At 52.2% G+C, this 13714-nt stretch overlaps 1 protein-coding gene across 1 annotated transcript; it reads right to left on the reverse strand.

Annotated features, from left to right (window-relative positions):
• Positions 1-197: 197 nt before the first annotated feature.
• mrp2 (ATP-energized ABC transporter) lies at positions 198-8616 on the reverse strand (the record flags this gene model as incomplete). The annotated part of the gene is made up of 19 exons (XM_002950600.1): positions 198-1775; positions 2048-2127; positions 2316-2609; positions 2756-2864; positions 2987-3108; positions 3303-3729; positions 3937-4274; positions 4459-4589; positions 4737-4872; positions 4985-5247; positions 5377-5679; positions 5994-6031; positions 6166-6275; positions 6440-6665; positions 6864-7136; positions 7348-7630; positions 8094-8272; positions 8372-8433; positions 8517-8616. 19 exons carry the CDS (start codon positions 8614-8616, stop codon positions 1284-1286), a joined length of 3966 nt encoding a protein of 1321 aa, XP_002950646.1. The 3' UTR covers positions 198-1283.
• Between the last annotated feature and the right edge of the window lie 5098 nt (positions 8617-13714).

A 13714-nucleotide genomic window follows, 5' to 3' on the forward strand; every position in this document is an offset into this window, starting at 1 on the left:
GCTAATTCATTTCAAATGTTCTAAGGAAACTGAACGACTTAGGTCTTGCTGGGAAATAGTAGTCCATTGAAATTATGAACGTTTCCAAGTAGCGCTGGCCAAGATATTGGCGTGTAACCGCTAATCATATTCCCTGGTTTTGCTCTATCGAAGGGCGCAGTTTCTTGTGCATATGAATATTGCGAAGAGAGAGAGTTCATTATTCAGGGGCATTACAAGTACGGCCGTTCCATGACCGAAACACACCAATACTAATAAGAGTGAATGACCGATAAGCATGAAAAACTGTCGGGCGTCTGGCCATAACTGGTTCTGTAAGTAACTTCAAAACCGGCCAAAAAAGGTCAGATCCCGAACAGCGGCAAAAACGAAGATACATGTCGAACATCGCTGAAAATGCTCGCCCACGCCATAGGAAGCACGCGACATTCGCGGCGAACTCAGTTTCTTCGGACCTCGACAACAAGCTCACTAACACTAATACGATCGATACATACATACATACGTAACACTTGCGTGTGCCTGGCGAGGAAGAACAGATGTTGCCCGAACTTCCTTTGCTTAAGCATAAGCAATATCAAGAACTTCCTGCTTCACGCAATCACGAACAAAAACCGAACTGAAAGGCAATTTTTCATTCCAGCACGCGTGTGCGAGCCTACACAGCCTCTTGCCAGAAGCCGTCGAAAGCGGCGAAGCCACGCAGTACACACACGAAACCGAGAACACAACAGAAAATTATTTAAAGATTAAATCTCTCGAAATTAAGAACTGTCCCCTCTCTAAGCCCCTATCATTTTCCCTCTCTTCAATCCCCACCTCGCTGGACAACTATCCTGGGTTCCCGAGGAAAACCAGGAAATCCGAAACAAACACGGCGCCGCAGCGGGAGGCTGCAAATAGATATACAGTTACCATGCACACAGCAAGAACGAACGCAACCATGTGCATCATATCAAGCAAGAACCTATCACACCAACCACGGCAGACGCAGCATGTTGTATGGACATCTGCCCGACGACTACCAACGCCTTGTAATTCTGCCCAAACCTGGTTGTTAAAGCAGCACACAAGTACCTATCAAGAGGCCAATCTACCAGTCATCTTTCAACTCCGAGAGCAACATCCGAGCGCGGTTAATGCAATACAGAGCCACGAAGTGCAAAAAGTGGCTCTCGCTCAGCCCGTACATAGCCAGAATCTTCCTTCTCTCCCTCAATGCCAGGCAAGATCGCGCATCTGCCGTCGCATGTCACACCTCTTCAAATGCAGTAGGAAGTCGCTCAGTGGCGTTGGGCCGCCGCGCGCGCTTGCGACTTGGAGAAGTGCTCATCGGCCATCTTGCGCAGCGCAGCCGCCGCTGCAGGGCCCGTCTTGTCCACGAGCTTGGAGAACATGGTCTCCCGGTTAGCCAGCAGCTGCGCCGGCGGTGCGAACTCCTTCAACTCACCGGCCTCCATAACCAGCACCTTGTCGGATTCGATAATGGTGTCCAAGCGATGCGCAATGGTGATGGTTGTACGGTCGTCGAACACCTTCTTGATGGTCTCCTGCACCACTTGCTCCGTGTGCGGGTCCATGGCTGCCGTAGCCTCGTCCAGGCACAGGATCGGCACCGCACGCAGAGCCGCACGCGCCAGGCACACAAGCTGCATCTGACCCAGGGACCAGGCCTTGCCACCGGTGCCATCGACGCGACCATCCAGACCACCGGCGTGCTGAGCCTGGGCCTCAAGACCCACCTTCTGCAGAACCTCCCAGAGGACAGAGTCGTCCTACACGGCGAGAAACGATGCCGGTAATTAGCGACGATAAATGGATGTTCGTGCGCGTAAATAACGTTTATTGAGACGTTACTTATGTGCGCGCTGCTGCAATAAGAACACGCATAACCCCTGCTACAGAAGGTTCACTCCTCCCCGAAAACAAAAACCATTTTGCAGTGTGAAAGGAAAGCCTCTGGCCATGCAATACAAGTGTGGCAGGCAAGGGCCAAGACTAAGACAGGAAAGGACTGTGCGGAGGCCCGGGAAAAGTGAAGGGTCACCTTGAACTCGCCGAAGGGGTCCAGGTTGGAGCGGACGGTGCCCGTGAACATGACCGGCTCCTGGGGAATGATAGAAAGGCCTGCGGAAGGGAAGACGCGCAAGTGCGGCAAATGTAAAAGGAGATGGCTCGTCAGCTCGGGGCGACCGCAGCGGTGCAAGGAATTGCCAAAATGGCAGACGAACATGCGCGGTAAAACCTGCTATTTGGCAGAGCCATGAGAAACCCCCGAGAATCCGAATTGCGTCCTCTGAGCCAGGGTAGCTTACCGGTGCGCAGGCGCTTGAGGCTGAGGGTGGCAATGTCAACACCGTCGATGAGAATGCGGCCCTTGCCCAGTTCGAACATGCGGTACAGCGCCAGCAGGGTGGTAGACTTGCCAGAGCCGGTGCGGCCCACAGCGCCGACCTTCTCGCCGTCGTTGATCTTGAAGGTGACGCCCTTGAGGGCCCAGGCGGCATCCAGGCGGTACTGCATCCAGACATCCTCGAAGCGGATGTTGCCGGTAGCTGGCCAGCGAGCGAGCGCGGCATCATCCACGACAACCTGGACCTTGCTGGTCGCTGCAAGCATGAATCAAGCAGAAATATAGACAATGAAAACATGGAAAATCAAACAGAGTAGAATCATATGGTTACACACAAGTTACATTTGGATGGCGGTATTCACTATCGTGCTTAGGCAGTCAGGTCGATATCCCGATTCTTACCGGGAACAATCTGGCCATCAGGCAAGGTGATGCTCTTGGCGACACCATCGAGCTGCTTCTGGTCGTAGAAAATGCCATCCTTCGGCACGTAGTCAGCCAGCCAAGCCATCTGCGAATTAACCAACGACGAACATTAATATTCAGCGAAAATTCCACGACCGCAGCTTACGGTGGCAGCGAGGCGACTACGCAATCGAAGCTGCGAACACAAGGTAACGGTGCTTCACTTACCGCCTCAACACTGTTGAACAGCGAGATCGACTCAGCGATGAAACGAACCACCCAAGTGTAGAAGACCAACATCTGAATGATGTTAGAGAAGGCGAGACCGACGGTAGCGGCACCAAGTTGATCTGCAAAGGAGCCACAGAAGAGCGGGGACAGAAATGTCAGTACCTGTTTAACGAAAGCGACATCCTTTCTAAGCACTCCAACCTCAGCAAAGCGACATTTACCGAAACATTCCGAGCCCATCCCGCCATGCAATTCCCTAGCCCATCCCGCCATGCAAGGAATTGGCAGACAAGTTTTATAAACAGCCACCCACCCTTGAGGCCCACGGCGAAGGCGCTCACGACGCCCACAAGGGAAGCACCGATGAGATCGCACCAGAAGGCCAGCCACAGGTTGAGAGACTCGGCGTTAAACACAGCGGCATTGGTCACGTCAGTACGGCGAGCAGCTTCCTCGATGAAGTACTCCTGCTTGGAGAAGGCCTGTACGACGTTGAGTCCCTCCAGCACCTCAGCAACCAGACCCACAAGCTGACCGCCGCTAACGGCACGAGCCTTCTTGAGGGCGGTGGCGGCTGGCAGGTAGATGGCCAACATAATCAACGTCATGATGATGAGGAAGCCAGTGAAAGCGCCAAAGAAGTTGATGGTGACGGAGACGGTGATGGTGGTGGCCAACAGAATCAGACCGTAGATGCCCATGAAGTGGATCGCATCTGGAAGATTCTCATCCATGATATCCTGCAGCAGGAAGCAAACATCCATTCCACGACATGCAACACAATTTCATCAGACGAACTCCCGTCGGAATATCGTCAGAATGCCAAGTCACAGGGCCTATGTCTTTCTGCGAAGAGGTTCGCTAAGAACGCACTCGCTCGCTCAGTCACCATTTTTTTCGCTCGCTCGCTCGCTCTGTCACATACACACATACACACACACACACACCTGATCCTTGGTGAAGTTCAGCAGCAGGTCACCGACGGGGGTGACGAGGAAGAAGCCCATCGGAGCGTTGAGCACGTTGTTGAGAGCCTTCTTCCGAATGTTCTCGGAGGAGCGCAGAACCCACCACAGGAAGGTGGAGCCACGAGCAACCATAGTGAAGTAGAAGAGACCCACGAGCAGCAGATAGATCAGCGCATAGAACTTGGTAGCGCTCTCCTCGCGCACGCCGGTGCGCTTGGGGAAGTGCTTGTACTCATCGTTCACCCACCAACGAACCCAGAAATCGGACATCTGGCGACAGGTCTGAGCAGCCAGGAAGGTAATGAAGCACACGAACACTGCGCGGGGGAAGGTTAAGGAGGAAAATGGGGTGAAGCGGGATACAACACGGTTATAGGCAGATAAGCGGCAGATTGCGTCAATATTCCGTCATCGCGTCAACATGCGCTATTTTACCTTGACCCTAGACCCTAAATTGCTGCATTGCATTGATCTCCGTTACATCCATGCCTGCCGACTCACCCAGGAGGATATTTCCGTAGTACGTGTAGATGAGGGCGGCCTTGAAAGCGGTGAGCTTGGGCGCCGCCTTGGTGTCCTTCTGAGTGGGCTTGCCGATGGAGGTGGGAGCCAGGGTCAGCTGCAGCGACTGCCTGCTCGGATCACACAGGGGAAAGGAAAAGATTGGGGTTAGATCGACGCACATTCATGTGTGTTTCTACGCACATCTCACGGACTAGAGCCAACCCCTGGCGCCAACGTAAATTGCATGGGGTTCCCTCCGGGGAAACCCAACTTACGACTTCTGCGGGGTGGCCTTGTCGTCCTTCTTCTTTGGGGCGGCGGGAGGAGCCTCCTGGGAGCCAGCGGCGTGCAGAAGGTGCGTGATGGGCAGGAGCTTACCCAGCAGGTGCTGCGACTCCTCATTCCATTTACCTGAGAGATTAGGGAGATGCGGAAGTGGGTAGGTAGGTGCGAGTAAAAGCTAACGTCCATAGCGCTGATGGCAACACAGCTTGCAACTCTTTTTCAACATAACCCCACGTACCGAAGTAGAGGCAGCGACCCTCGTCCATAATAGCGACGGCATCGCAGCGCGGCATGAACTCAATTTGATGGGTGATCAGAACGACGGCCTTGTCCGAGAAGAGGCCCTTGATGCACTTGTCGAAGATGTGGTGAGCAGTGTGGTGGTCAACGGCCGACAGGGCGTTATCCAACAGGACCAGATCAGCGTCCGCATACGCGCAACGAGCGAGGTTAACGCGCTGACGCTGGCCTCCCGAGAAGTTGACACCGCGAATACCAGCCCTGCGAATCGGTTGTAAGTTTCCGAACGAATTAACACTTTGTCTTGTTGGCTCCTATTGGAGATTTACGTGAAATTCGGGACAACAGACTACTGAACTAAGATTTTGACTAGGGATGAGGAAATCTTACTTGCTCTGGTCCCCCTGAGGAAGAATCTGCAAGTCCATGGTCAGCGCGCAAGCGTCGATCACAGCTTCGTACTTGTTCTCGTCCCAACCCTCGCCGAAAGTGACGTTGTCGCGGATGGACAAGTTCTGCAGCCAAGGGTTCTGAGGCACGTAGGAGATGCGGCCTCCCACTTGCTGCGAGCCGTGCTCCTTGACCATGTTGCCGAGGATGGCCTGCACCAAGGACGACTTGCCAGCTCCAATACGGCCCACCACAGCGACCACTTGGCCGGGGCGCACGTCGAAACGGGGAACGTGGAGGTGCCTAGCAAGCGATCATATGCGGCATTCAGCAGACAGGGCAGAATTTCATTCACAATTCAGGAGTAGGTATTTCATTCGATGTCAGAGCGTTATGCGAGTCATGCCGTCCAATAGCTGATGCTCATGTTGGGAGCGTTGCCAGCGGAGCAGTAAATTAGCTATGCGACGCGAGCATCTTTCGCTCCCGCGCAAAGTTACCGGAGACTGGGCTTCAGGAAATGCTACAACTAGGAGTGTTACCATTACATGGCAGGTGTTGGCTTACTATACATTAGCATTGGCGCACAGGGAATGCACTCTGCCCGTAGCTCTCACCAGTTGGGGTTACTGGGGTGGTGGTAGACGGCGTTGTCCTGCGTAACATAAAGGAGGCGGGGAGGGCGACAAGTCGGACTTAGCACCCAATGACTGCAACATACATTGCCATACAACGACTGTACACATCAAACAAAGTAGAGGATAAGCATGAGAAGCCACGTTGTCTTACGATGTGGACGCCAGGCGCGGAGGACTTGCTGCTCTTGCCGCCCGAAGCGGTGCCCTGTGGCACATCCTCAAGCAGGTAAGACTCCAGGCGCTGCAGGGAAGCATGAGCCTCTGCGCACAGGACATGGGTGTAAAGGTAGCGTCGCGAGAAGAGGACAACGTCAATGACACGAACAGGGGGGAATCAGGCGACACAAGCAAACTCCCACTGCAGCAGGAACCCCAAATACAACACGCAACCCTAGCCCTTTCCACGTTGCCATGCGGCCACCTACCAGACACGGCGCGCAGAGCCTTCGGCAGCACCACAAGGGGGAAACGCAGAATGTTGAACAGCGACAGGGTGGTGAAGGCCACGCCAGACACCAGACGAGCCTTCTGGAACTCATAGGTGGTGAAGATGACGAACGCGGTCATGGGAGGCACGCAGAACACGCAAGCCACGTTGATGACCTTCATCATCGCGTTCCAGAAGGACAGACGCATCTCCTCGCGGCGGATCTGAGGGGGACGCCATGGCACGGAATAAGTAAATAGAAAGAAAAGCGCAGCCAAAGTCACGGGCAACATTTGCTATGCGATTGTCACGATGTCAATATTGTTACATTTCAATTTTCCTTCGTATCAATAGTTTGCCATTCAGTTTGTCATTAAAAAGCTGCGCCTGTTATTGCAACCTCACCATGTCGCGGGACCTACCTTAGAAATCTCATCCTCGAAGAACTGCTCCCATGCGTAGTACTTGACCAGCTTAATAGCAGGCAGCACCTCCTGCAGGATGGAGCTGCGCAGAGCAACGTGCTTGGCATTCTGCAACTTAATCTGGATAATCTTGTAGCCAAAGAAGTACTGCAGCGGCAGGACCAGCAGGATGACGCCCAGACCAGGCAGCATGGAATCGTTGGTAAGGTAGCCCAGCAGTGCCAGAATAGCAGCAGCCTCGAAGGGAGCAGTCCACAGGTAGTGAAACTCCTGAGAGCGACGGGGGCGCACATACAACATAAGGGGATTAAGGCAGCGGCAAAGAATCTAGAACCCTGCTGATGATGTTGCGGCTGATGGCTGCAAAAAACAACTCCAGGCGAGCAGAGTAGGTTCAGAACAAGAGCAACTAAAACTTTCGTGATAACAATTTTACTGATGAACAGCTCACGATAAATTACCGTTAACTAATGCCGCTTACCAACGCGCCATCGTAGATTTTCTGAATATCGGAGGAGACGAAGTTTACGATGGCGGCGGACTGGTCAGCTCGGACAGAACTGAGACGAAAGGCCTTGTGGGTCACAGCTTGAACCAGAGCTGCGCGAGCGCGGATACCGACAGACATACAGATGTAGCCCATGCGCTGAAGACTGAGACCAAGAAGCCAGGCATCGAGGGTGAATCCCGCCATCAAGCACCAGCCAGATACAGTCTTGGAGTACAGGCGACCGTCCTTGATGCCGTTGACGTGAGCAAGCAGACTGCGGACGGGATTGGGCGCGTTAAAAGGGGAGCCGTTTGCTTATCGCGCATGCGATGTAGGAGGTGCGAATAATAACTGCCATGCGCATGAATGCGATGATACAAATAGCTGTAGTAAGACACAGTTTCCATTTGAGAAAACAGGTGGGATGCAGAACGTAATTAATGCTAAGGAACAAGAACTACATGTTAAGAAGCAAAATTATAGCATAAAATGGCCTAGAGGAAGCATTCACTGGTATGGAAGCCCAGCGCGATCAGTCACTCGGAATAGTGTAAGGGCCAAGGAGGCGTGCGCTAGGAAGTCATGCGCGCTAGGGCATATTCACAAAAATCATCGTGAGCTTGTCATGTATTTAGCACGCTGCGGACGCAGTAGGTCTTGGCATGTGGGAGAGAGAGATCGGATTAATCAACGGAAATGGTGGTATGTAACGCTCCGAAATCGGTAGCCGAGCTAACCTGCGCACGAAGTAGAAGGCGCCAGTGATGACGAAAGTAGACCAGAAGCACTTGAAGACACCACCAAGAAGATAGACCAAGCCGAAGGACTTGCGCAGGGCGCGAACAAGTGAAGGCTTCGCGCCCGAGTCCTTGAGCTTCATCTCAGCCGCCCAGTTAGATGCGAACATATCATAAGCCTGAATAAATATAAGGAGGGTAAATGCGTCGATTCAGTACAAATTGTGAACACAGACGACTGCGCAGTCCTTAACCTCCGACGCCACCACTAAGCTTACCTCATGGGCATGATTCTCAGGCGGCATGCCCATCTTGTCCAAGTCGATGTCGCCATTCTTGCCTGCGACAGTCAAAAATGCCATATTGAGAAGTGACTAGTGAAATGGAAAAATCGACCACTTGCACACTTCAGATATCACTTACGAGCTTCGGACACATGCTTGAACATCCATCCGAAGGCGAACTTGTTAAAGAATCCCGCAGTGGGATCATTGCCCCTAGCGGGGTGGCTTATCGTGCCCATCGCTCACAGATGTATGCTTCCAGGAACCAAGACTTGGTTACTCTGATAATCGCTATCTAAGTGTAATGTTTAACGCTTTCCAAATTGGTCTGCACGAGATCAAATCGTGCAAACACTAAATCACTTTGCCAACTCAGGCTCTTAATCTACAACTACACCTTCTCAGCGCCAGAGGCTGATGACCACGACGACTGACCCTGATGTGGTGATAAATGATGTTTTTACAGCCTTCATATATCCTTGATGTCCGCGGTTGCCGATGTCGTACCATTGCGTGGGATGTTAGAGGTTGTCCGATGCCGTACACTACTTTGCCAACTACCCTACTACATGGATTGAATGCTCGTTCACAAATGCGTGAAAGTCGTGAAACGTACGTGATAATTCTGTTCATTGTCGTGTATGGTATACTCTTGAAATCCTAGATATCAGGTGCATGCACGCACCGATGACGTTCGCAATATTCATGACTGTTGGCCATAATCGCATATAATTCAATGACGTCCTAACTAATGAGCTATAACATGATCCTGTAACTAAGTAATTGCTTGCACTTCATGCTGATATCCAAAGTCATGTTGTCAGTTGATGCACTCGACGTCTTTCCTTAACATGGGTCCTCATCCCCTGGCATGTTTAAGCGATGAAGCAAGTAATATGCATTATATAACAATCTTCATTCTGCAAACCGAAGGTGAATAGTAGGTATTTACATCTTTCCGTTGAATCACCAAAGCTTTCCTCAGCACCTCTAAGCACTGATCAGCATTAAATTTCAATATTCCATGCATACCCAGAAGATTTTTGAGTTCATCGCTTGTATAAACGGCGCTTTCCTGACCATATGCATAGCTTCGAGACAATTATGTATGCAGCTGACAAATAAGGATACAATACAAATAACTTCTCTGTCGACGACTGCCTAAACATGCTATCCAAGATTTCTAGCGACGTCTAGCTGATTACGTTCACTCAAGGTCGACATATCGAGGGTTCAGTTGGCCCTGCGTTTCGTTTCCCAAATAACAACTTTTACAACAACTACCTATCGGACATGACCTAAATGTCTACCATGTCATAACCATAAGGCAAACATCACTCTTCAACCGTCCCCGCACCGACAAGAAAAGCACGCGCGACAACGGTATGGGATAGTGGCCATTTCGCCTTTTTTAAGCCGCATAAGGGTGATCTGAAGAATGTCAAAAGACAAACGGAGGTAAAAGCCCGATCATAACTGGAGGGTCCTTAAATCCGCGGCATTCCGGCTGACCAACCGCGCAGACCGCGTGCTAAGTACAGCACCCCCGACTGACAAGACCTACCACAGGACATGGACGGCGCCTTGTTTAGATTTATGCTTTCTTTGCCCGGCCTTTGATTCACAGCTGTATCGAGGGGGTTCATCTGCACATGGGACTTTACTAGACCAAAACAAAACAGAATCTGGGCTCACTTTTCTGTTCAGTCCAATCCTACTGCATAATTAAAGATTTCAGAACGCTCACCCACAGCTCCCGGTTCGAGCTTTGATGCCGCTTTTTGAGTTCATTTAAAGTTTCACTGGCCTAGGCTTTGGGTTTGGGTTTGCCGCGGCCGGGAGGCCGCAACGCTTTCCTGTCTACGGAGCTAACCGACTGATGTCCCTTGGGGAACCCCTCTACCTATACTGGTTTGAAAACACTGTGTATTAACGCGGGTGCCCCCCTCCCCGGCTCACACCCACCGTTGAAGCGTTGTATGCCCGTGTGTGCTTCCCAACGGGATTCAGCGACATAGCGCGTCATTTAAGATGCTTAGCCTAGTAACGCAAAATAGTGTAAATGCCGCACAGCCTCCTCTTTATTATTGCATTGCGGAGTCCTTTTTTGTTGCACACGCGATACAAAGGAAAGGAGCTTGCATATGCGGTATTATGTTGCGCGCTACACCGCAATTGCGAGCCCGCTTAATTACTGATTGCCAGATGGGTGCTTCGACGCTGTTGGGCCATCAGCGGGCCATATGCCTCGTGGGTTCATCATCAGCGGTTGTAGCACCCAGAAGGAAAGGAGATATTTTCCCTCCCCTGCCCATCTTACATCTTATCGGTCTCCCCTTTTGGGACCGCTTTGTGGATAAGAGTGACGCGCAGCGTGTGTCCGGGCATCTGAGAGGGAATGCAACAGAATGCAGCAAGTCAAGGAATCTCTCCGTGGGTTGCCACCAGTACTTAACCACAACGAAACCGTCCACCACAGACATTACAGCGCCAAAGCAGCATCAGCACACCCCGCTTCATCCAGCGGACCAGAGGAGTGCAAAAACAATCATCTCCACCGAAGATGAAGAAGAAGACGACGCACCTTCCGTTGGCCATGGGCTTGTACATAGTTGACCCCAAACCATCCATCGCCAAGCTGCAGCGCAACATACGCGACTTTTGTGATATAAACGAGAAACGCAACAAAAAGAAGGCACACAACGTATTTCACTAGTTCGATCTCACCACTACGTTGGTTACAGTCCCATACCTCAAAATCCCACACCAACGCGACGAGTCAGATCACCTTAACATTGACCTAGAAGCAATTCGACAGACGACGACACAGGCCAGGCCATCACCACCTCCGGAAAGACACGCGTAAAGAGCTGTGCACGAGGACCAAGACCAGAAAGACCAGGCAGACCTGGAACAGGAACGGCAGCTGGAAGGGGGGCCGGCGGCGGTGGACGGAACACCTAAATTCAACCAAAACAGTCAACGGAGGGGGATACACCACGTTACCCTTTAGCGGCGCAACGCACAATCGCCTAACCAGCCCGGGAATTCAAATGCTGTGCATACACATGCACGTACACAACGCAGCAGCAGCAGCAGCAGCAGCAGCAGCAGCAGCAAGCCTACCACAACAGTTAGATTGCGAGGCGCTCCTCTGGGCCCCCAAATAGCGTATACGAGTGTGCAGTACATTATCCAGAGCAACGCCGAAACCGCCAACCGGAACCGCCAACCCGCCAGTTCGCCAAATCCTCACCGGCATGTCCAACTGGAAATGAAGGCATTGTCCGCTTGGGCGTGTCCCTTGGCCCGCTATTTCCTCTTAGCACTTAATTAGCACATCATACATACATACATACACACACATACATACATACTTTGCCCTAGCTGAGACTTGTGGACTCGCTCTAGCGGGACCTGAGAGCCTTTCGTGGTGTTTTCACTGCAGCGCCATCCCCGGATGGAGAGGCTGCGGAGTGGCTGCGTAGAGTGTTGGCAGTCTGAGTCGGGGTCGGGAGCACGCAAGACTAACCGACTTGTGCTGTGTGCTCCCGACCCTTGCGCAGTGTTTCGGCTTCGGCCCCCGGCTCTCGCGGCCCACAGTGTAATCTAAGTCATAGATACATACATACAGTTAAGACACGATCACACCTCAAACCGGGCGGTCTCCTCCTAGCAAGCTTAAACAGTACCCAACCCTAGGCATTCCTCCTGCCGTGGCGGCGAATCAAACCCGTACAGATGCGTGGGATGCCCATTCCACGCACCTAAATTCACAAAATCGTACACCGCCGTACGTGGCAGCTGTCGTGCACGTCACAAAACACACTTCCGGTGGCTCCCTCCCGAAACGCGATGAATGATGATGCGCGGTGGCTCCAGAGCGAAACCAGGCAACCTTCTCTCGGATTAAGAAATCCAACTCAATGATGGCCATTATCGGACTACTTGAGGCCATGTATGTGTATTTCTCCCCCATCATCCCTCCCCGGGTCTCCTCTCGCCCCTCACCAAGTGCCCCAATCCACACCTGCTTACACGGGCCCTATGGGACACCACGACGCTTTACCCCAGCGCACCAAGCAGCTCCGAAACAAAACACACACAGACACACACACACACACGCACAGATCTTAATTAGCACGGGCCCGGCCATCCCGGACCCTGCAGGCCGGCTCTCCGCCAAGGACTCCGCTGAAAACCTTTCATCAAAGATATGTTGTATTTACATGCAGCATTAATAGGCCGGGCCCAGGGTGGCTCCGAGAAAAAACAAGGATGGCCTCCGACCACCCGCCGCGGGATATGGAGGGGTACAAGATTATCCGGGGTTTCCAAGGGTGTTTGTGCGTATGTATGTATGTATGTATGTATGTATGTATGTATGTATGTATGTATGTATGTATGTATGTATGTGTGTATGGTAGTGGCGGCCTGCTGGCGGTGAACCCCGCGATGTCTCAACCCCTCTTGTCACATTTCTCCTCTAGACTGACTACCATGGACACGACTCCACAGTTTCATACTTGTTGTTTGCTTTTCAGACATACCCCCAGACATACTTTTTGGTGCAGCCGCAGTCGCAGTCGCGGTCGCAGCAGTGCAGTTACCGGTCCATACAGGGATTGGAAAACTCTACCACGTCGCCACGGACAACGGAGAGCTTGCTCAGTAGTCCGAAGCTGTTCGTGCAAAAACCACCATTGCCATTTCCCTCATCGCGACTCAAATCATCAAAACCAGGCGGATGAGTGGATACACACAACACCCCGCGGCCCACCACATGGAAACGTGTGTCATAAAAGCACTACACATCTTTATACTTCCCCTTGATACGCAGACAGACAGACAGACTGACTGACAGATAGACAGGCAGACAGACGGACAGAAAATCGCAGCCAGACAGACACACAGACATACAGACAAACTGGCAGGCGAACAGAGAGACAGACAGCCATGCCCACACCGCCACCACCACCACCACCTCTGGCGACCACCTGTTGCCTCCCCTCCCCAGCATCCGCCATCCCGACGTCCCATTAACACGCTCGAGGGCTCCAAGGGAGTTTCCGCTCCCCTGCACAAACAACACTTTTTGCTCGTCCAACCCCGTAGTATTTCCTTTTACATCAATGCACGCCCGCATGTGCCTTCTTTACACATCACCCCAACCCACCACACCGACACGAACATCGCAGAATCGGTTCCTTTCCACCAGCTCATGCGTTCTTAACCAAATATGTAGGCAACCCTAGGCGCCGCAAATCATAAACCCCCAGAGGAGGCCAGTATAGGCAACCCTAAAACCCACACTCACTCAACCCTTTCCGCATCTTT

This window comes from Volvox carteri, assembly GCF_000143455.1.
Source record: "Volvox carteri f. nagariensis unplaced genomic scaffold VOLCAscaffold_19, whole genome shotgun sequence".
NCBI lineage: Eukaryota > Viridiplantae > Chlorophyta > Chlorophyceae > Chlamydomonadales > Volvocaceae > Volvox > Volvox carteri.